Source organism: Populus trichocarpa, chromosome 16 (assembly GCF_000002775.5).
Source record: "Populus trichocarpa isolate Nisqually-1 chromosome 16, P.trichocarpa_v4.1, whole genome shotgun sequence".
NCBI lineage: Eukaryota > Viridiplantae > Streptophyta > Magnoliopsida > Malpighiales > Salicaceae > Populus > Populus trichocarpa.
In genome coordinates, this window is record NC_037300.2 from 14,071,201 (window position 1) to 14,095,633 (window position 24,433).

Below are 24,433 nucleotides of genomic sequence, written 5' to 3' on the forward strand. Positions count from 1 at the left end.
ACCAAATCATGCAGCTAGCAACCCTTGTGCTAAAACTAGAGGCCTTCAAGCCCCGTGTATTTTTTGCACGTTTTATCCCAAACCTCTCTCTTGGTGCCCATTACAGCTACGAACAAGTTCCCGAACAGTTAATACACACATCACACAAGTTTTTCACCAATGAAATCTTAAAAACTTAAGAACAACCCACTTACCACTTAGTCAACAGCTCAGGCATCCTATGTTTGCTTTCAAAGACAAAAAAACAGATAATTTACTTGGCAAAGAGTTGCAACTGTTCGAACCTCACCACAAAACTAACCCTTAGCATTTTCTTCTCAAGCGAGATTAGATATTCAATTTAATGCATTAAAAAGAATTTAATAAATCCTCTTAAACACTAACTGTAAGATTCAAATTTAGAAAGTCAAAAGAATTGAGCGTAGAGCACCTGGGCTTGATTAAAATCATAGTTGATGCAAATTTACTGTCCGTGAAACTCTGATGAACTCTGTCTCTACTGGTTGGGCGGGTTTAGAACTTTCCATTCATTCCACAGGTAAATATTATGATGTAAATAAAAAGGTATGATGAGCACACTATTTCATAAGAGCATGTTAAACTTTTTCCCCTTCACAAGGCATATTACCAATGAATATCATGCAAAGTTCCCACTTGATTGCCATGCACTAATATTGCCACTCAAAAAGGTGCCATGGTGGTGCTTTTCAGGACCCCCATGTGATTTGCTATGATGATGTCCATTTCCATTTTTATTTGTTTCCCTTTGGGGTCCAACACCATACTTCAAATCCAAGGGTTAATTATTCACCCGAGTTGCAGACACAGAGGAGGTTGTTTATGATAATAAATTACAAACAGTGCGAAGGAGTGCATCGTAGAATAATTGGCATCGGTTGGTTCACAGAATTGAGAGCACGGCTGCTCTCTGCAATGAGTAAAAAAGTTGTTGACCATGCTGCGCTTGAGGGTGCAATAAATTCTCAGAAAAGCAAAAGGTTAAAGCAAAGGCAAATTCTGGCTTAACAAGTATGAATAAAGCAAAAGATTGCTTTATCCAAGAGCATCATACCATTCAAATTGTATACTCCACAGAAGCCCTTGTAGTCTGTCTGGTAGTGACCTCAGCTGTGCTTTCATTTTCTTGTTGAAAACTTAGTCCATGTAACATGAAACAAATACAAGATACTATCAAGACAAAGATGAGTAACCAGTCAAGTATACTCCTTAGGGAGGAATACCATTGATGCAATATTATACGTGCCCTATATTCCGGTGAAAAGGAATCCGGTCATGGAAACTGTAGATAAGATTGTCATTAAAAAAGGGATACAAATAAAATTCAATAGCAAGAAGGAAAATTTTGAAGGTAAATTGAACAATATATTCTTTTTTTTTTTCTTTGAACAAACCAACCGGATTCTTCTTCACCGGAGAAAACATGTTTTCAGTTTCTTTCTTGAACTCTAGTACAAGTCCAGTTCACTCCAGCTCTTCCTGCCCCCCTGCAGGACATTGGATCAGCTCTAAAATATTGACCACTTCTTCCATGTCTGGCCGATTCGATGGCACTTGAGATGAACATATCAAACCAAGTTTTACTACTGGAATCGCCTCATCTGCTGGAAAATTTCCTCGAAGTCTGCCATCAATGCATTCTTCCACTCTTCCATCCTCCAGTGCTCCCCTCACCATGTCACATAGCACAACCACATCATCCTCCATGTATTCCACTGGCCTCTTCCCTGTCACCACTTCCAAAACTAGGACCCCAAACCCATACACATCACATTTCTCAGTTATCTTCACCGTTCGACAGGCAAACTCGGGAGCCATGTATCCTAATGCACTCTGGATTTTGCTGCTTAAGATGCAACGGTCTAAAGTGGGCAACAGCTTCGCCAGGCCAAAGTCTCCCACTTTTGGCTCCCCAGAATCATCTATCAGAATATTGGTAGATTTTAAATTGTAATGGGTTATGTTCATGTGATGCAAATGGGCCAAACCTCTAGCCATTCCAAGTATTATGTTGAATCTATGCCGCCAGGAGAGGTAGTTCTTATCAGGTCCATCATGGAGATGCTTATACAAACTTCCACTGGATACGTATTCATAAATAAGGAGTTGTAAGGATGGAGTCCAGTAATAACCTTCCAGTGTGACAAGATTATGATGCCTAACCTCTCCAAGTTTCTTCACTTCCCTTTCAAATTCATCTTGGGACTTGATCAAACTTGAAACTGTTAGCTTCTTTATAGCAACTGAACGCCCATCTCGAAGTATTGTTCGGTAAACAACCCCAAACCCACCACGACCGAGTTCTGAGTCTTTGTTGAGTAATGCTTGGGCCCCAGCAACAAAATCAGCATCACCAGAAAACATGACAAGCTTGCCATAGTTTGGATCATTAGTTGGGGAACAGCTGAAATCTTCCCCACCAGAAAATGTGAAAGCAGCAGGAGAGCGCGCCATAGAAGATCTTGCACGGATATTGAGGAGAGTAACAGCTACCACACCGAGTGTAATGCAAGCGGCTGCACCAATAGCAATGAGAGCAGAGATGCTGAGTGCAATCTTCCTGTGATGGAGATTAAAAGAGGTGCCATTGGAGGAGCCAGAAGAGTTGGGATTCAGAACAATAGGCTTCTGATGGACAGAAGGGCAGGATCGGTTGACAACAGATCCACACAAGGAGGGATTACGAGAGACAGATGATGGGGAAATAGTGTTGAAGAAACCCCCAAGTGGGAGATCACCTTTTAAGTTGTTATGAGAAATATTAAAGGACAGGAGGTGGGAAAGATTGGCCAGCTCCTTGGGTAAGCTTCCAGAGAAGCGGTTGAATGATAAATCTACATATTGTAGGTTGGTTAGGTTTGCAATGGCTACTGGAATTGGACCACTAAGGTTGTTCCCAGATATAATTCTGTACAGTCCAGTCAAAAAACAGAGAGAGAAATTGTTAGAACAATGCAGGTTCCATAACTTATAAATTGAAACTACAAATTATTAAATGAAGGTACAATAGACAACAGCAATTCAAGAGTCCATATTTTTCTTTGTTGTAGTCTTTCTCTTCCTCATTCTTTTTCAGCATTTAACGAAAACTTCGAATTATATCAATTTGATCAAATCCCGATAACAGATTTAAGATGGGCACCATATAGTAATGCACTGAGCTATAGCAAACACCACTGATTATCAGCTTAAACAAACAAATAAACACACAAAAAATCATACTGATCAGGTTCTGCTGCATAGATGATAGTCATATGTTGATTGCCATTTGGTGAGCCTATCAGCACTAAAAACGTAGATAATTTTTCATCTTACACCAAAATGACAATAAAGTTTGCCTGCAAAGGTCAGACTAAACACCAACAAACACATAATTAAACTAAGAGAAGGTATGACAATCTAGTTGTTTCATGCAAACAATTTCAAAAAGAACTAAAGCAACCAACCACAAGGGTGGCCTGCCCTCGAAAACAATACGACAGTGCAATTGTTTTCACTGTAATGATTGAATGTAATGGCTCTCAGTTGAAATTATTAAGGACTGCTAACAGAATTGTAAAAGCAGAAAGTTATTTTCTCAGAGTATTGCAAGCACAAGGAAATTACAAATGGGAAGAACCAATCGGAGAACTTTTAAAGCAAAAGTCAAGCAAGCGAGGAAAAACTCACAAAGATGTTAGAGATGAGCACTTCTTGATCTGAGTAGGAATTTTCCCAGTTAGGAAGTTCATCTCCAATCTCAGTTCCTTGAGGGAGACTGCTCCTCCAATTTCGGAAGGAATGCTTCCGGTTAGCCTATTATCACTCAAATCCAGAGCTTGTATCATTGTCAATTCTCCTACACTCGGTGGAATAGAACCAAACAGTTGGTTCCTTGACACATTAAAGAGTTGCAGGCTGCTTAAAACCCCAATGTCAGATGGGATTTCTCCAGAGAAGACATTTGAAGATAGATCCAAGACCTGAAGACTTTCAAGAGAAGCTGCCAAAGATACACCTGAAGGATGTTCTATGCTTTCATCAAGTTTGTTCCCAGAAAGCGACACACTTTTTAACCCTGTCTTGAAAATCCATGAAGGAAGATTACCTGTCAACCGATTATGGCTAACATCTATAGCCAAAAGGTTAACACAATTCGCCATTGACTCAGGCAATCCTCCAGTAAGCTGGTTCATGGACAGATTCAATTCCTTCAACACGTTAAGGTTTCCTATTGAAACTGGAATCCGACCTGAAAGTCTATTGACAGAAAGATCCAAGCTTTCAAGACTTGTCAACTCCCCAATCCACCCAGGAACTTCCCCTGTAAATGAATTTCCTCCTAGTCTAACAGTAGCACATGAACTAAGCCTCTGCAATGACTCTGGAAGACCACCAGACAAAGCATTCTCGCTAAAATCAAGCAGTTTCAAAACCTGGCAACCTCCAATATCCACTGGTAGCTGCCCAGTGAACCTATTCCTTCTCAAATTAATGGCTCTCAAAGCATACAAATTTGCAATTCCTTCAGGAATCTCTCCTTCCAACAAATTATCAGACAAATCAAGAGACTGTAGCCCTCTCAAATACCATAATCCAGATGGCAATTCACCAGAAAGGCCATTCGATGAGAAATTAACAACTGAAAGCGACATACAAAAGCTCAAAGAACCAGGAATCATCCCTGTAAGATCATTCCTAGCAAATGAAACAGACCTCAATGACCCACATTGCTGGAAAAACCCATCGGGGATTGACCCTGATAGACCATTTTCACTCAAGTCAATAACTTGTAAGCCGCCAAGTCTAGGAAGATCAGGGTTTATAGTCCCATTAAAGTTATTATTAGCCAAAGACAAAACCTGAAGAAATTGTAGCCTCAAAAGGCCACGACCAATGTGCCCAGATAAAGAGAAGCCATCAAGAACCAGTTCAGTGACCCGATGGGTATTCGGGTCACATTTGACACCAACCCAGTTACAAGGACTGTCATCATCTTCATTCCATGATGAGAGTTTAGACTCTGGGTCTTGAAGACCCGCCTTGAATACTATCAAGCCAAGTACATCATCATTGATTGAGTCCAAACACTGTACCAGAAGTAGTGGAGCTAAAACAGCTAAAAATAAGAACTTGAGCAGCATTTTTTTTCCCAGTTCAATTCAATCCCAACTTTTGATACATTTGATGCTAAGAAAAGGACCACATGAAAGAATGCAAAAGGTGGAGAAAAGGGGCTATCAAACTTGAAAAGAAGAGATTTTTTGGGCTATCAAAGATGGCAACAACGCTTGTGACTCAAAAGACAGAAAACAAGGTGGAGGTTACAACTGACAATAGCAGGGATGGAGTAGAAACAAAAAGGTTTTGTTCTTACTTTTTTTTTTAATCTTTGGAGATAAATGAGAGAGAGAGAGAGAGAGAGAGAGAGAGCAGAAAGTTTCTGTCTCTGAAAACATACACTTCTAGCAGTGGAAGCTAGGGATGGTGAAGCTATAAGCCCTGCAATGGAAGAAGCTAAAACAATTTCCAGGCCAAACAAAAGAAAAGCAAGAGAGAGAGAGAGAGAGTCTGAAGAATGAGAATGTGGGTGGCAATATTTTTGGACTAAAAATGAAGCAAAGGCAATAAAATGAAACCACAGATGCAAACCCACTTTCTTTTTTCAATTCCCTAACTTTTTCAAATTTCAAAAAAGAAAAAAGACAGTCACTATAGTATCAGTAGAGTAGTAGTAGAAGTGGTATAGATTATACGGGAATTCTCACAAATACAACCTTCGATCTCCTAAAAAAGAAACACCAACTACCAAACCTCACATTAATGAGGCTTCTATAGCCAGTTAGTTAGTTCCACCTCTATAACTCGACAAAGTGTAGGTCATAAAGGGTGTTAGGTGCTGAAGGGATGGAGGAGTTAATAGGAGTGGGAAATTTTAAAGAAAGGGAATCGTGGCGGGAGGGTAGCCGGTAAAGCAGCTAAAGAAGCGGGAGAAAGAGAGGTTTTTCTTAAGAATTTTTGAAGGGATTGATCACTGGAGGTTGAGATGAGAAAGGTGAGGGAGCAGCAAGAACATTTAATGATGGGGTCAGAAGAAGAGAAGAGAAACAGTAATGATTCTGTTTTGGTGTTGGTGTCGATGCTAGTGGGTGTAATAACTAATAACAAGGAAAGGAGAAATAAAGAAAGAGTAAAGTGTGCTGTGCTCTAGTGGAAGCAGCAGCAGCAGCAGAGGGCATTCAAAGCTTCTTTCTTTTTGAAAACAAAGAAAAGGAGTAACCGATGAGAACAGGAACAGAAGACAAGGAACTGCGGAAGGGTTTTTACTTTTCTCTTTGATTTGTTTAATGTTTTGTTTGGGGGTTTTCATGGTCAAAGGAGAATCCCTTGTCTGAAACCAAGTGCCATTTCTTCGATTCTTCTCCCGTTTTCTTTGTAATTTTTTGTCCATTTCTTGCCAAAATTGTCAGCCATTTTATCCTTTTCTTTTTCTTTAGTTTCAGGAATCAGAGGAATTTTGAAATTGATTAAAATTCTGTTTATTCTTGTCATCAAAATTGCGCTTTAAAAGTGTATCCAGAATGAAGAAACATTAAACCTTTGTTTTTTTTTATTTGTATTTTTAATGATTTTAATACATTAATATTAAAAAAAATTAAAAAAAAATATTTTAATAAATTTTAAAGTGAAATGTATCATATATCATATTATTAAATAACATATCATCTTGGGAAAAAAAAAGAGACATAATAAGGATAAAATAAACATGTTTTTCTGTGCTTTTTATATTTTAAAAAAACAAAAATTCATTACAAAATTGTTTGAAAACAGATTTATTTTATATGTTCTTCTTTTATATTTTTAACCATATACATTTATATATATTTTTATATCTATCATTTCTATCTTATAATACTAACTAATTAACTTAAGATTCACTCTTCCCTCTATTCGTACTTAACAGCACTCAACGGCATTGATATCCCTCCTATTTTCATTTTCAAAATTTATCGTATATATTTTAACATTTGCACGTACATACATTACATGTGTATTTATACTAGAGTACGAACTATATACATGTCAAATGACTACTAAGATTGTGATCGTATATATGCAGAAATTTTTATTTTTTACAAAGCATATAAAATTTATCTAACATTTTTTTTTCCCCCAAATTACGTCAAGTATCTTATTAGTCAAGATGGCTTTTCATTTTGCCGATTACTTGTAATTGATTGCTTAGAGTTTGTAGCTATGGCGTGGGACAAAAAAATCAAGCACCATAGTAAAATCAAATGAAATTCAGAGAATGATGGGGTAAGCTATCTTTTATCGTTTCCGATCATTCATGTGTAGAATCCATGGCTACACACCCAGGATGAGAAAACATGGAGGTAGAACATGAACAGAAATGGTAGTAATCAAGACAGGAGAGGGACAGAGACCTGCACCTCCTTTTCTACACTGTTCAATGGAGGCATGATAATATAAGATACCGTAGTTAGCGCAGCAGTACTGTCTTGTCCAAGATTAGACTACAAAGTACAAGAAAAAAGGCAAATCGTAGTTGCAGTTTTCAAAGATCCATGTGTGGTCTGGTCACTGGAATGTGGCCAAATTCCTCTCTGTTTCTTTAATGTTTTCTCTACTGTTGTTCGTATTCTAACAACCCAGTTGTCGTATAAGATTTCCTTGCAAGCCATCAATCAAAAAACCTACTTCTTTTGGCGTTTTTCTCCACTTAGATACTCTCCACCCACCTTCACCAGCCTCGTCTAGCTCGCCCCTTGAGTGTTTACTCAAATTAACATTTGTTTTTCACGTTATGTTCGAGTATAAAGGGAGGCCTTGAGATAGATTTTACTCGCCAAGAAATGATGGGTTTAATGAGAAAAACACGTAGCCATGGCGAGCAAGAGTTAACCTAGAATATTTATACTGGTATTTTGAATAAAATATTGCCACAGACATGAAATTTTAGTAGCGATTATTCAATCGATATTTATACCGGTATTTTGAATAAAATATAATTGTAAGTAAATATTTCAATGACGTTATAGAAAATTATCTTTAGTATACCCGATTAAGCTTGAGTCAATTAGATTAGCATGTCGATTTCTTTTTATTTTTTTTAATTCAGACTAATAAAGATCTTGAATCTATTGGGTTTAATCCATCATACTAATCCAAGTTTTAGAACTATAATAATTTTATTTGGAATTTGAACCGGTTATTAAATAATCAATTGACTTCTTAATTACTCTTACAAGTAGAATAAAAAAATTGAGATGCCTTTTACAAACTCCATTTATTTTTCCATTTTCCACACTTCAAACCCTCTTATCGATGTACTTTTTACGCTTAGAAAACTTTTGTTTTAATTGTGCTTCTCGGGGAGCTGCCATGGGTGGTGGATGAGTGGCGTAGATGGCGGGCTATCATGCTAATAATACCAACAAATAAATCTAAAATCTTTGTTAAATCCAAATTATGACTTGTGTAATTCTTCTTGTCCCCATCGATTGCCCTTGCAAACGAATCCATGGCCTTTTTGAAAAAAGTCTATCCTGGCAATGCCGTGTCATGCAGTTAATGTTTCGATCAAGTTCTAACATGATGCCCATCTTCAACCCTTAAATCACAAGTAATTAAAGAACATCATCTTTTGCTTCGTCTACTAGCTTGTCATAATTAAAAACCTCAATTGTTTGAAAGATATAATATCTCTTGTTGGTGGAATTTTACCCATAGTTATAAATACCGACTTAATTGTTTCATGATTCGAGTCAATATCTTTGGGTTCTTCAATCTAAAAAAACTTTGTTTAAGAATTTTTTTAAAAAAACTAAAACGGTGTAGTTTTGAAAAAAAAAACTTAAAGTCAAACAAAGTCTTACTCGAATTTTGACCAGGTCGACTAGATCATTTCCATCTATTTCGATTGAAATTCAGGTTGACAAGTCATTGAATTGACTCGTTAAGTTAGGCCGAGTTTAATAATACTGATTTAAACTACCACGACACTTTTCTATTTTTAAAAAGTATCATCTTACATCATAATAACTAGTTTGATTCTCTACACTACGTTGCGAGATATAACAATTTTTCTCTCAACATAAAAAAAAGGGTGTGAACGTTGGAAACACTATTTTTACCATCAAGAAAAACTTTAAGTGTAAGTTAAAAGGTTTATATGTACATTCAATAAAATAAATCAAGAATTATATAGGCCAATAAATAATAACAAATTTGTTGATTCCAACTAAAAATTAAGTAAGAAAACTAAGATAAAGTGCATACTAAGATGTCTAATCTCGTGTTATGAGGAGCTCTTCAAATCTTTTTTATTTAATTATATAGCAATAAAAAAAATGTTAGAAAAAAGATAATTGAAACTCTATAAATATATATATATATATATGTATATATATATATATATATATATATATATATATTGTCGTGGAATCTTGATTTGATAGAAAACAAAAAGAATTACATCAAAATTATCATTTTTGGTTGTTGAATTGTAGCTAATCGATAACTTTATTTTTTATTCACTGTTTTTCATTGAGATTCTCTCTCTTCTCTCAACTCAAGAATCAAAAAATCAACGAAATGAGTTTTTAAACTAAAATGACTTTTGGCATGAATTTTAGACTTGCTGTATGATTTCCTGCTTTTTTTCATTTTGGCCCTCTTTTTTATTTTCTTTATTGAAAACTTCATCAATTACTCGTTAACCTGGCCATAAAAGGATTTAATTGGAAATAAAATCAACAAAACTAAATTTGATTCTCTTAAAGCATCAATCGAGTGTTTAATTTGTTTTCTGACACCACGAGAATCCCCAAGTCAACCAAAATAAATCATTAAACTTGACCCTAAATTAATCTGATATTGATAAAATTTAAAAAAAATCAAGTGACCAAGAAAAATAACTTGAAAGGATTCAATGAAAAAAAATAACAAATTTGAATTTGAATTTGTCAAGTTAAGCATCAATGGAGCATGGGATTTGTTTTTTGACACCATGAGAAAGCTATAACAAGCCAACATAAATAAATAACAAAGTCCACTCTTAAATCAATTTAATATAAAATGATCAAATTGAAGAAGAAAAAAGTCAAGCAACGAAAAAACAAATAAAAAAAGACCTTGAGGTGGTTCACTTTTTAGTTTTTCCATTCGAAGTTTTTTTAATTATATCAATATATATCTACTTGCCCACTTTCTATAATTTTAGAGTAATTTTGAAGGTACTTCATTTTTCTTGGCGTTTTTAATTAAATGATGTTGTGGTTTGTCATTGCTGATTAATTAGTTATTTGATTCTAATAATTATAATTATTTATCAAATGGGATACGATTTGCACTACATGATTTAAAAACTCTTCCTGCTGCAACAACAACAACAATTACAACAATTACAGTCACCTGGTAACAAATTTTTGAATATATATATTACCATTTGTTCTAGTAAATTCTTCATATAAATGACATTCAAATTCAATTTATTAAATAATTGATTGGCCTTTTCACAAGGAGAAAGAGAGATTTGAGATCCCTTTTGTAAACTCCATTAATTAATCCCCCCCGGTTTCCACACTTCAAACCCTCCTCCCGATGTACTTTTTTATGCTTAGAAAATTTGTGCTTTAATCGTGCTTCTCGTGGAGCTGCCATGGATGGTGGATGGGTGGCGTAGATGGCGGGCTATCATGCTAATAGTATCTACAAATAGATCTAAAATCTTTGTAAAAAAAAAAAAATCTTTGGTAAATCCAAATTATGACTTGTGTAGTTCTTGGTGTCCCCATCGATTGCCCTTGTAAAAGAATCCATGGCCTTTTTGAAAAGTGTATCCTGGCAATGTTGTGGCATGCAGTTCATGTTTCGATCGAGTTCTAACATGATTTCCATCTTCAACCCTTAAATCACAAGTAATTAAACAACATCATCCTTTGCCTCGTCTACTAGCTTGTCATGATTAACACCCCCAGCAGTTGTTTGAAAGATCTAATATCTACTGTGGGTGGAATTTAACCTGGAGTTACAAACTCCGACCTGACCCATGACTTGGTTGAGACCTAGTTCATGGATTTTAGGTGTCAATCCAAACGATATTATTTCAATATTTTTTCTAAAAAAGTTAAAACAACGTAGCTTTGAAAAAAAATTAAAACTTAAACCAAGTCTTACTTGAATTTTGACCGAGTCAACCGAGTTTGATAAAATCATTCTCATCCACTTCGATATAAAATTCAGGTTAACAAGTCACCAAGTTAACCTATTAAATTAGATTGGGTATAATAACACCGATTTAAAGTACAACAATGCTTTTATCTTTTTAAAAAGTATCAATTTAAATCATAATAACTATTTTGTTCTTTCAATAAAAAAAGATGTGAGTGTTATAACACTATTTCTACCATCAAGAAAAAATTAACTACAAACTAAAAAGTTTATATGTGCATTCATTAAAATAAATTAAGAATTATATATATTAATAAATTATAATAAATTCAATGATTCCAACAACAAAAAATTGAGTTGGGAAGCTGGGATAAAATGCATGCTTTTGATCTCATGTTATGGGAGCTCTTTAATTTTTTTTATTTAATTACATAACAATAAAATTGTTTTTGTTTTGTTAGAAAATAAATGATTGAAACTCCATTGAAAAAAAACATATATTTTTTGTCATAGATTCTTAATTTGATATAAAAAAACAAATATAATTAAAATAAATATAGATTCATCGACACCAAAATCGTCCATTTTGGTTGTCAAAATGTGACAAATTAATAGCATTCTCTCTTCTATATTGTTCTTCAACGAGACTCTCTCTCATCTCTCAATATAGAAACTGAAAAATCAACAAATTAGAATTTTAAACTAAAATGATCTTTTGCATGAATTCTAGATTGGCTATGTGATTTCCTCGTCATTTCCATCTCAATCTTTTTTTTTTATTTAAAAATTCATCAATTACTCGTTAAATTGGCTATAAAAAGATCCAATCAGAAAAAAAAATCAACAAAATAAATTTAATTTGCCAAATCAAGTGTCAAATATGTTTTTCTACATCGCGAGAACCCTATACCAAATCAACCAGAACAAATCATCAAGCTCGACCCTAAATAAACCTAATGTAAAATGATCAAATTAAAATAAAACAAATGACAAAAAATAACTTGGAAAGATTTAATCGAATAAAAAAACCCAACAAAATTGAATTCAAATTTGTCAAATTAAGCGTAAGGTTTGTTAGACGATGACCCATACAAAGCCAATAAAAATAATTCACCGAGCTCAATCCTAATTCAACAATCAAATTTAAAAAAGAAAAGTCAAGAAACAAAAACAAATGAAAAAAATATCAACTTTTCATATAAACAATGTTTCTATCCCAAACTTTTTAATTGTATTGATAATAAAGGAAACAGGAATACATCAACTTACTCACTTTCTATAATTTTGGAGGCACTTTAATTTTTCTAGGCCCTTTTAATTAAATGAAGTTGTGGTTTGCCAATGGTGATTAATTAGTTATTTAATTCCAATAATTATAATTGTTTATCAAATAGGATACGGCTTGCCCTCCATGATTGAAAAGCTTTTCCTACAACAATTACAGTCACTTGGTAACCATTTTTTTGGAAAAATCTTGAAGAGGCCCAAACATTTTCATAGTTCTATACTTCTATTGACGTGTCTTGGAGAGGCAGAGAGGGCATATCCATGAACTCAACAGAAGCCCATAAAACGGCAAAAACATGGCCCATCAGGGCCCAATATTTCTGGACATTTGAAGCTCATGATTTATCAATTATATATCCTGGGCCAGAGTAATGCCCAACAAATCTTGACATACCATGGCATTGCTAGCTGTTTACACAATAACGTTTAATAACAGACGTTGCCTTCAAATCTAGAATAAAAGAACTGCCGGAGTGGTTTGGTGATAAGAGTTTGTGATTAAAGAGTTTGTTTTTCTTATGATTTCAGGTTTGAGTTATGTGGTTGTTAATATAATAGCCACTACAGGCTTACATGATCGTTAACTTCAGGACCCGTGCGATTATTCGAGGTGCACGCAAGCTAACCCGGACACCCACATTAATAACAAAATATTTTTAGTGTTTTCATATCGTTTTAACATGCTGATGTTAAAAATAATTTTTTTTAAATAAAAAAATATTATTTTGATACATTTCTAAATAAAAATATTTTTAAAAACAGTCGTTATTATACTTTTCAGATCGTTTTGACATACTAATGTTAAAAATAAAAAGATAATTTTAATATATTTTTAAATAAAAATACTTTTAAAAATAATTATTTCTGATTTTACAACTACTAATGGTATACCGTATCATCGTATCTATAATAATAATAATAAAAAAATAAAAATAAATAAATGATTAGACGTCTTTTCATGCTGTTTCTGTCTTCTTCTTCTTTTGTTTTTTCCTTGACACGGCTAAAGTTCTTCCTGTTCAGATGAATAATATGGTCGTAAAATAGCCAAGAAAAACAACGGTATGCCGATTGCATCCAATCCTTTTCTTGCCGTCTGCGCTCTCTATTATTCCCTTCTTCAAATAAACTCCTCCGTGCACATGCTATGGAGCACATAGGAAATTCAACTTCTTGTAGTTGTAGGATGTCTAAGATTACTGTCCAAACCTTAATGCATGCATTTTCTTATTTATAGATAAATAGGCAAAAAAAAAACTATTTTTTTTAAGAATAGAGAAAAAAACCCTTTTATTATTCGTTATATAGTATCTACATATTAATTATTTTCTTGTTTTTTTTGTGATTTTTTATGAAATCAATTGATTGAAAAATAGCTAGAGAAAAACAAATTTTATGTACTTTATTTATTTATTTATTAATAAGTTAATTTCTAAAACTTATTTTCACGAGGTTTTAGCATCCACGTCAATTTCTTTTTTTTTATGCTACTCTATCATTAAAAAAAAATTAAATCAATCTCCATATAATAGAAACTCAAATTATTAAAGGCTAGAAAACAAATTGCATTATTTTAAAAATTATTATGAAAATAATATTTTGAGAATTCTGATATGGGTGGTTGGTTATCAAAATCTTTTATCATGTTTAATATCATTCTATTATTCTCAAAATATTATTATATTATTGAAAATAATATTTTGAAAATGATTAGAATTGAAGGAGAAAGATAATTAAATTAATAAATGAAAATAATATATATAATTCTATTATTCTCCTTGAAAAACTCTTATCTATGAATATGAAGGGAGAAGTGAAATATTGATAAGAATATAAGGACGAGAGTAAATTTCATGCAAACATTTCTCAATACGTGTAACCAAGACATTACACGATTCCTAGTCCGAAGGCAAAGGAAGTAGGAAAACTGTATCCCACTGCTAAAACCCTCGTTTCTCTTCTTCCCCTCGTGACTCTCGCTTCAAAAACCTAGACTTCTCTCTGTCGCTCTCTGAACAAGAAGGGTAAAAGAAGAAAATGAGTGTGTCAATGGAGTTGTTATCTGCTGGCTGTAGTTCTTTGCTAACAAAAAGGCCATCTTTTTGTTCATCTTCTTCAATGGCTTTGTTTGCTCCATCCTTAAAGTTTCGATCTCTATTGCTTAAACCTAGCGGTCACAGGTTGTCTTTTGAGTCTCCAAGGGCTTTTGTCCCAAAAGGGCTTGGTGTTGGTGTTGGTTTTCGTTCTGGGAATTCGTTGAACCGACAAATTGTGGTATTTGCTGGCTCTCACGAGGATTCTGTAAGAATTGCAATTCCTATTCTTTTAATTTCATCTACCGTTTGAAAATTTGAAATTTGAAATTTGAATTCTTGAATTCTTTTTGAGTGATTTTTGTGTTTTTCCAATTGGGTTTCCCTTTTTTGACTGTTGAATTTGTGTTGGGTGTTAGTGCTTTTTGTTGAACATGAGAAAGCCGTGCTGTTTGATTAACATCGAATTTTCATGGTTTGATTTGGTTTTGTATTTAGAGCAATCCCATCTTGTTTGTGCCAAATTTTAAAGCTATTTGTTTCTCCTTGCAATTTTCATTTCAAGAGAGATTTTTAAAATGGGTTCTTTTCAATGTTTGAATTGAAATGAGGTGTAATTGGATCATCTTTTATTGTTTTATTCTTATTTTTTGTTGGCAATGTTTAGGAGCATTCAGAGATTGAAGTGGAAAAGGAAAGTCAAGATAAAAAATTAGAGGGTGAAGAATCAGAGGAAGTATGGAAGCAGACACTAGAATCTTTCAAAGAACAAGCTTTAAGGTTGCAAAGTGTTTCTCAAGAAGCATATGAGATATACTCAGAGAAAGCCATGGTTATTTTGGAAGAAACTTCAGAGAAGTTAAAGATTCAAGCAGTGAAGGCAAAGAAGGATTTGGGTGAGCTAGCAAAGGAACTTGGTGAAGATAGTATAGAGTATCTTGTAGCAGCTACAGAGAATTCTCCAGAACCAGTGAAGGAGGTTGTGGAAACGTTATCTTCTTCGACCGATGATTTTAATGATATTTCTAAAGTTCGTGATTTCCAAGTTGGAATACCATATGGTATGACTAGTGCGCCACTGGAACTCATTTTGTTAAAATTTTGTTGAATGAGGTTTCTGTCATAAATTAGAATTTGTTAGGAGTAACAACATGATAGATATAACAATGTTGCAATATACTGTCAATTTACGGTTGCAAGCTCTTCTGGTCTATTCTATTATACGACCCTTAATAATGCTAACTGAATATGGATGAGCTGGGAAAGGTTTTGTTGAATTGTCTCTCCCGACCCCCACATTGGTTAATCTTAACTGGGCAATTGCCTTTTAGTGTATTTTCTATTTTAAATGGCTTCAATGTTTTTCATGCTATTGCGACACTTCACAGGTTTATTACTTGCCACTGCTGGATTTCTCTCCTTCATGCTGTCGGGCAGCATCAATTCCATTAGGTTTGGTGTCATTCTTGGCGGTGCACTTCTGGCTTTAAGCGTATCAAGTTTAAAATCTTACAAAAGAGGAGAGCCAGATTCCTTGGCCTTGAAAGGACAGGCAGGTTAGTATGTGGTTCTATTCTATAATGAAACATAGACATATAAAAAGAAAAATCTCAAATTGCTTTCTGTTGGTAGCTTCTAAACTATATGAGCTTAGGCAGGCTGCTTTCTGTTTCTTATTAGTTATATAGTTGGATCATTTTGGACAAGTTTTGGAATACGGTATCATATGTAACAAAGGACGCCGTTAAGTTATGAATTTAACAGCTTGCACCTTGTGTAGAATGTCTCAAAGCATAAGGATGAAATGCTTGGATTCACTTGCAGGTTCATAACAAAGAGAGATCAGGGTTAAGTTAAAAATTTAAAAGGCACCGTAGACAAGAGCTTTAGTGTCTAGCTTAGCTCTTCCTCATCTATAAGTTTTTGCTTCTATTGCATATTTTAACCATTTAGGTTTTGTGAGTGCATGTTTTCGGTGCTTTGGGGCATTCTTTCCTCCATGCTCTAACTCATCAGGCTGACTATTTTGATTGTATTTTCTGATAATATTAGTGTGTGAGCTACTTCGGGATGAAAGGATAGCTATTATTTCGGGCCATTGCTTGATCACTTTTTTTCTTACGTGGTTTTTATTTTTTTATTCTCTACAACTTATGCTATACTTGTACATATCTTCTGTTGTATATTTGACTTCAAGCTTTTAACTATTGTGTTTGGTCCTGCAGCAATAGTGGCTATAATCTTTCTTAGGGACATTAGAATCATAATGACTCGGGTACGGGTTCTTTAAACAGCCATGTCGTCTTTCCCGTTTTATCTGCTGTATTACATATTTGTTGTTGTGTTTCAAAGTTCTAACAGTCTAAACTTTTTTGTTTTGCAGGGAGGTTCATTTTTTACTCCTGTTGCAACCCTCATCAGGTTCCTTGTTCCCTAATTTTTTTGTGCTATCATATTTCCTTTTCTACCTTGGTAGTTAGGATGGAAAGTTCGCTGGTAAAAGTAATTTTTTTCGAGTCTAAACTAACAATTAGACAAGGTGCTAGAGCACTTGAACTTTGATGTGGTTTGAAAGGTTCAGGAAATTCTAGGTTAAAATTGAGGAAATGTTATGCGATTTGCCACTCAATTCTCTTAAGAGTGCAGCACAGGAGTTGCATCATGCAGCCTTTGATCAAAATTGTTTGATCTCAAATGAAACAAGAATTGGTATCTGCATGTATAATATCCTAGGCCATCCAGTGCAATTTTGCTCAAGATACACAATGTACCGTCTTACAAAATAACATTGGGCAATTTACACTGGTCCAATAACATAAGTAGTCTCAATCCAAGACCAGGAACCATTGCTCATCTCATGCCTATGAACCCATGGTAGATCTGGTAGTGGTTATGGTTCAGTCTAGCCAAGTTTTTTACTTGTAGCACCTCTCAGTTTATACTTTTCTGATACTGTTAAGGTTATACCTTTTGGTTTCTTCATCTTAATTAGTCAAAGCCACCCTCTGAAAGCAGCATATCCGTAATCTGTCTTGCTGCATGCGTGCATGGTCATGCACATACTTGCCTTGCTCCGGGTCATAAAACCACATGGACTTATCTTAGTACAGTAAGAGGACATGAGTATCTCCATTTTCAGATGCTTGTAGGCTCTATGTCAAGCATTTTATTTATAGTGGTATTTATCTCGTTGTGTGTGCATTTGATTTTCTGATAACTGGCATTGCTTTTCAGTGGTGCAGTGGTTGCATTCTATCTATATAAGATCGCCGTGGGTGGTAAGCAGAGTAAGGGGTCAGACATGGGACATGGAGCAGAAAATTGATGTATTTGTTCCACTGGTTAGTTGGATTGCATGCTTTGTTCTTCTCCCCTCCCTCTCAACCCTCACCTTTTCTTGAACAAATATTATTAGTTGTCGTGATGCAAAACTTCATCATATATGAATCTCCACTTTCTTTTTCAGCATTTTCTTTAATAAAAAAAAATACTCAAGTTGCTGTTGTTAACCTATGCCTAGAATGATAAGTTTGCTGCCAAGTTGGTCTTCCATTGTTCTGTATTGTAGCTGATCAAATTAACTTCTCCTGTGACCTCCAGGTGGAAGGTTTACGACATTGCTAGCTCTGGAAGAAAAGGATGGGATCCCAGAAAACATTGCTTGATTCTGGAGCGTCGGGTTACTGATTACAGCTTTTTGTCTACTTTTAGTTTGGGTTGCTAGGGTATGGGAGAAAGTTGCAATAATCTGGCGGATGTTTCCCCCTTGATGTGCTGAAATTACTGGTGTTTTCTCCCTCCAATGCCACAGGGTTATATTGATATTTGTTCATTTCGTGTTGTTTAGTTATATTGGCGGATACATCGTGTTGTTTTCTCCCTCCAATACGCTATTTTAGTGTTGTTATCATTTGCCTGGGAGGACCTTGCAGAAGTTAGTGATATAATAATTTCTAGACAGTGGGAAGACTGTTCTGTAGTTACCGGTGTACAGTTAAAATCATTGGTAGCTAATAAAGCTAATAGCGAGTGCAAGTGCAATCTACTTCATTCGGGCGTGGGCGTAAATTTATACGCTAAGACGAAACAGTTTCTTAGCTACCTTGAACATCCTGGAGAGCAATTGATCTAAAAACAGTTATTATTAAGATCCAAGCCATACAATGTAAAATGTCCACCTTCACAGGACTTATGATCACTCTCAGCTAGAAGGACAACTTGAATTAGTTTTAGAAACCAAGGAAAAATCCTTGATAACCTAGGCAGCAAGAAACTGGAATGCAACCAAGATGGCCAAAAATTTTGAATCCCATAACGCTTCTTACATTGAATTGAAAACTTGCTGTGTTCCATGGAATTACAGGCAGAACTTGTAATATTAATTTACATATACGTGTGACTAAATGGGAGCGTGCTGGCTGAAATAGCTACAAGCCAAATCGAAGCTGATAGGTCACTTCGAAATTTGGAGATGCTGCTTCTTTACTCGATGCCTCAGCACATCATCTCACTAGCTCACCTTCAGATGTCCCCACGGGGAGCATGATGAACAGGGATGTCTGCTTGACTATCCAATGGCATATACTGTGCCATGATAGCCCGTATCTCTGAATCCATGTATCTCTGTGTGCACATTAATAAAGATAAAATTCAGTTCACTGTTATTAGCATTAAAACTAGACCTGTTAATCAATAATTTCAGATGTATCTCAACACCACCAAATCCAAATTCATAATATTTGTTTGAGTCCGGATTTTCATGCTCAAAATACTCATTTGGCAAGCATCTGTTTTTTTCCTTGAATGATGTGCCGTCATTTAAATCAACTAGGAACTTGGGTCCTCAATGATGCTTGAGCATGTACTTCGGCAAGGATTTTGCACCCAAACCACACGTGCACACACAAAAGAAGAACAGACATTTTTTGTCATGTTCCATCGAGATTGCTAAGATTTGACAAATGCCACATGCGTGTTTTTCTACATTAAAGCTAAAATAAGGAATGGCACAAAAAATTTAAGATACATACCCGGATTCTGTACTTGTAAATTGCATATCCAGCAACACCAGCAGCAGCCAAGCCAAGAATAATAATCCAAACAAAGCTCCAGCTGTAATTTGTGTTGGCAGCTTTACCTAAATCATTGTAAAACATAAATCAGTGGAGGCTAACATGACAGAAGCAAACGTATTGTGTGTGGAATGCTAGTGATCCCATTTAGCATAGAAGATTCCAAGAGCCAATAACCAAAACTAGTCCCAACTCTAGAGTTGAGTTGAACTTGGAGATTACTTTTAAGATATGCAGTGGCTAAAACAGAAGAACTGAAATGCAATACCTTCATAAGGTACAAGGTGTATCTACCAGTTTTAGAAATAGGTTCCACTAAGATTTGAGCTTCTATGTTAATTGATGAAACTGAAAATATATTTCACCGCACAGTTCATCATGCTAGAAATTGACATCCTTCAAAGCATCCAATTTAAAATGAAAAATTGCACCACAGTTGAAAAAATCATAATGAGGACTTTGAAGTATGCTGTGCATACACACAGCTGCAAATTGATTGTTTGGTTAACAGAGCAGGTTATTCAAAACCCTCAGAGGATACTCACTTATGCACGTGTCATGTTCTTGCATATACAATAAACCACCACCGCAGCTGCAGTCATAACTGCCCCAGGTATTTTTGCATTTGCATTCTGAACACTGGCAGGCCAGCTTGTCTTTGCATTCATCCACATCTGGGAAACAGCCAAAAGAGAACGTTTGAAGAGTGCCTCATAATCTACTTCGTCTCACAAACAAAAGAAAATGACATGTTGCTTGCAATTTATAAAGAAGCAACATATCCTAGATGGAAAAGAACCAGTGTGCAATTGATATAATGCATGGAAATTTAAAATGAGAAGAAAAATATTTCCTCAAATCATCTAAGAAGAAACCAAAGCTGTTGAGTTATTTATTGATGACAAGGTTCAATGAATGGGTTCCACAAACATTTTGGATTGGAAGAAATTGCATGCATGTTACATCAAATGTGTTTTCATAAAACTGGAACAAAGAATTTTGTACTTGTTCATCTAATATTTTACCAATGAAAACTTGCATTATCTTCACTGAGGAAAATTCTTCATCTGGAACTTAAAATAATAGTAGTAGTTCAAGGAGCTATTACAAATAATCCAGTTGAGCCCGCAAAACTGCATTCCACTAAATAGTATAATGTTGGAACAATAACAAAGAAAAGCAGGAAGAGTACCTTCACAGGAATTTACTCCATCACCCTTGAATCCCGGAGGACACTTGCAACCTTGAGAATGATCTTCCTGAAACCCATCCGAGAACCAATGAATAAGTCACATTAGAAACAATCAAATTAAGTATGTGAGCAAGAAAACAGTAAGCTGGATAATTTCCATCAAATTCAAGACTCACAACACAAGCAGAAAAGGTCCTGCCATCTTGAGTTTTCTTCCAGCATCCTCCATTGTTAATTTCACAACGTAAAGAACCCGAAGCTGTTGAACAAACAAGCAAAAAGATTATGTTCACAGAATTAAAAGAGAGATGTTTCTAAACTTGAGTCAAAACTAAACTTAGGATTACACGAAAGAAATTTACCTTCACAGCGAGTATAACCATCACCAACAAACTTCACCCCCTGAACCACAGGACATTCACATACTCTACCCCGAAAAGTATCCTATAACAATGAAATTCCAGGACCAAAATAAACTTAGAATCAAAGAATGCACCAAAAAAAAATACCAACAAAATGTTGAAATTCTGAAGACACCTTGCATGCAGTAAGGTTAGCAGCCTTGTCCTGCCAGCACCCACCATTGTTTTCTAGACACTCGTTGGTTTCTACATCTGTAAAGAAAACTAGCAAATAATGACTTCCATCTCACAAGAGTCTATCAAAAAAACAGCAGTGAAAATATATGAGTATAGTTAATCATGCTAAATTCTGCTACTCAAAAGGAATTGCTTCCATCATTTCACCAAAAATACAATACTGCAGCAATGTGCTCTTTTATTGTGTTGGTAAACAATTTGAACATCTTCTGCGCAGTAACTAGCACACCAGCACAGGAACACATGGTTAACTGCCAGCAGTTATGAAACATAATGTAGTAAAATTAAGCCTGATAGATAACCTTCACTTAAGCATATGGCTGGCTCCGTGGTCTCTTCAAAACCTGCACATATCGCCTTAAGAACTGCTCCTTTGTCCAACTTACCTGAAAACAATAACAAGTACAGATTGGAAATGATCATCAAGCAATTAGAAAGCTGAACATCAGAGTAAGAATGTTGAGTTCAAACCTCTATATTGCCTGTTGTTTATTACAAGAGTTGGAAGTATAGTCACATCTCCTCGAGACCCTTTTCCGATCTGAATAGATAATTCGAAAACCAAAAAAAGAAAGTTAGCTGATTTCCCAAACAATAAAACCTTAAAGGTACGGACAGCACATCAGTTTGGAGCAATTAAATTTTGGTGGACCTAACCTGTGTATCTTGTTCAGCTTTAAGAACTTCGTTTTCCACATCTGCCTCAGGTTCTCCTATGCATTTATCTATCTTCTCAAGATCAACACCTAAGTTCGCAAAACAACCATTTTCAGAAGCTGCTTTTTTTTGTCTCTGGTCTCGATAAACATCAGAAGTCAATTCAGCAGCAAATGGATTAACTAAGCCTTATTCTGAACAGAAGAATCAGACAAACATTTCATCCAAAAGAAAACGATAGGTAACTTAAGATCAAGAACATTGTAGTAACAGCTATAAAAAAAAAGTTATGCAAAAAATTTAAGAAAATTGACTAGACAAACAACATATAGAGAGCAGTTGTTTTCTACAGAGTGTGGACATGAAAACATATATTATATAGCCAATCACTTACCAAGGGATTGGATAACTTGATCTGCACACTCTTTGGTGTATTTCTTGTCCTTCATTGGGCAACGGATTGAAAAATCAGTCACATAGTCCCACCAAAGCCATGGCTTTTTACTTTCACTGGCCACTTTATAAAAGCAAGCTTGGCGTAGATTCTGTACTACAACATCTTTTCCATCATACCCTTTGCTAAAATCCTGCTCAGGATCTGGAGCACAGTACCTCCCATGGTTGATGCACTGGGATTTGCATTGTTTGCTCAGAATGAATGCCTCTGGGCAATACCATGTTATGTAGTGAGGGGTGAACTGTGTGTAACCCTTCCGCTCGAGTATCTGAGCTGCACCTTTGAAGTTCTTGACAAACTCAATCTGACTGTCACATTTTGGCCCGCACTCATCATTGCTATTTGTCCAGAACTCGTACTCAACCCGTTCATCAGGATGTGGAAGAGACTCTGTCCAATCAAGATTCATGTTAACCATCTCTCCATTAGATAGAGCTTTCTTGATACTGTCCCCCAAGGACTTGCTAATAAGTGCTGAGGGGATAGTGATGTTCTGCAGATATGCAGCACCGGCATCATCTTCTTCAGGGTTGTCCATGGTAATCAGTGGTTCAACCTTGTCATCTGCTACAAGAATAGCTGCTGCTCCACCGTTCTGTGCATTCCATGCCTTCAAGGTAAAGTAACAATCTGCAAAAATATACATTTCAGATACATCTACAGGCAGATGATAAGAACATGATCACTTCCATAGAGAAAAGAACACCATAGTTACTTTTCCCAGGAATATCAGCCACACACGACAGCATATGATCCAAAGTATCACCACCAGACATAAAATTACACTTGGTTCCGGAATCAAGGTATAACTTTCACAACGAAGTAGAGAACCAGCATGGTTCAAAATTTCATAAATACATAAAGTCCACTTTCTAAACTTAATTATGCTGCTTTCTTCTGAATTGTTCTATTAACAACGTAATAGAAGAGAAGTGTGGAATATCAGAACCCTATTCAATAACCAAGTGAAGTTAGACAAAGACGATTAGAATCCATCAGCCAACGAGTTTCCAGCATAATAAACAAAACGTGCTAGAAATCAACACAAAAATTCCAGTTACTTTTAGAAAAAAAATTCCGATTACTCTAACATGGCATATATAGCATAATTACCACTAAGATCAAACCTATTTAACAATTATCACACAATTAATTTATCATCAAAACAAATATACTACTAAAAACTACAAACAAACTTTGAACTTCACTCCACACAAATTATTACTTGCCATCAAAATTATACATAAAAAGTGATAAAAAGCAATCAAAGAAGTGAAATTTAAGAAGCTAACCTCCACGATCAGCAAGGACAAAAGTAGGTAACCCTCCAGGCCTAGATTTGAAAGAGATGCCAACCTCATCAAACCCTTTGCATGCCTTTTGATTAGCTTTTGGATAAACCACAGTACCAACTAAAGTTCCTCCATATTGAGGAACTCCGAAATTACCAATCGCACATTCATAAACACCTTTCAATGACTCAGGTGATGTTAGTTTCAAGCTGTTTTTCTCTACTACAAACCTACCAAAACAAAACCCACATAGCAAAAACCATACACAAACCAAAAATCCTAACTTTTCCCTCATTTTTTCACTAAAAATCCAATCTTTCACTCAAAACTTCAATGGATCAAGACAAAAGAAAAGACCCAGTTTTTAGTTTTATTCTCCCTTCCTGAAATAACAAGACAGCCAGAAATATAATTCTAAATGCAAATTAAATATAAAGTGGAATCTTATAGGCTAAGTAAAAGAAATAAATCAAACGAATCAAAAAGTGACAAACTTTCTATCAAAGCTTGTTTCTTGAAGATCCCGGATGGGAAATACAAGCAAATGTCCACGAGGAAACTGCTTTTATTGGCTTATCTATAGTTTCCTGCTGGGTCTTGAGAGCTGAATTTTACACAAAGGCAGGGGCTTTCTTTTTTGGAAGGGAAAAG

General features: G+C 35.2%; 3 protein-coding genes across 3 annotated transcripts; 1 reads left to right on the forward strand and 2 right to left on the reverse strand.

Annotated features, from left to right (window-relative positions):
- Positions 1–1,291: 1,291 nt before the first annotated feature.
- On the reverse strand, positions 1,292–6,304 carry LOC7482595 (leucine-rich repeat receptor-like protein kinase PXC2). The gene is made up of 2 exons (XM_002323636.4): positions 3,688–6,304; positions 1,292–2,926 (listed from the first exon to the last, which is right to left on the reverse strand). Exons 1-2 carry the CDS (start codon positions 5,139–5,141, stop codon positions 1,483–1,485), a joined length of 2,898 nt encoding a protein of 965 aa, XP_002323672.3. The 5' UTR covers positions 5,142–6,304; the 3' UTR covers positions 1,292–1,482.
- Positions 6,305–14,348: 8,044 nt separating this feature from the next.
- On the forward strand, positions 14,349–18,492 carry LOC7472476 (protein FATTY ACID EXPORT 3, chloroplastic). Its single transcript, XM_002323043.4, has 7 exons — positions 14,349–14,781; positions 15,181–15,574; positions 15,902–16,069; positions 16,739–16,788; positions 16,897–16,934; positions 17,748–17,854; positions 18,114–18,492. Exons 1-6 carry the CDS (start codon positions 14,518–14,520, stop codon positions 17,836–17,838), a joined length of 1,005 nt encoding a protein of 334 aa, XP_002323079.3. The 5' UTR covers positions 14,349–14,517; the 3' UTR covers positions 17,839–17,854; positions 18,114–18,492.
- Positions 18,493–18,636: 144 nt separating this feature from the next.
- On the reverse strand, positions 18,637–24,433 carry LOC18106360 (vacuolar-sorting receptor 1). Its single transcript, XM_024587600.2, has 12 exons — positions 23,783–24,433; positions 22,428–23,120; positions 22,034–22,122; positions 21,848–21,917; positions 21,679–21,762; positions 21,315–21,391; positions 21,140–21,221; positions 20,954–21,036; positions 20,778–20,844; positions 20,131–20,259; positions 19,544–19,650; positions 18,637–19,136 (listed from the first exon to the last, which is right to left on the reverse strand). Exons 1-12 carry the CDS (start codon positions 24,075–24,077, stop codon positions 19,035–19,037), a joined length of 1,878 nt encoding a protein of 625 aa, XP_024443368.1. The 5' UTR covers positions 24,078–24,433; the 3' UTR covers positions 18,637–19,034.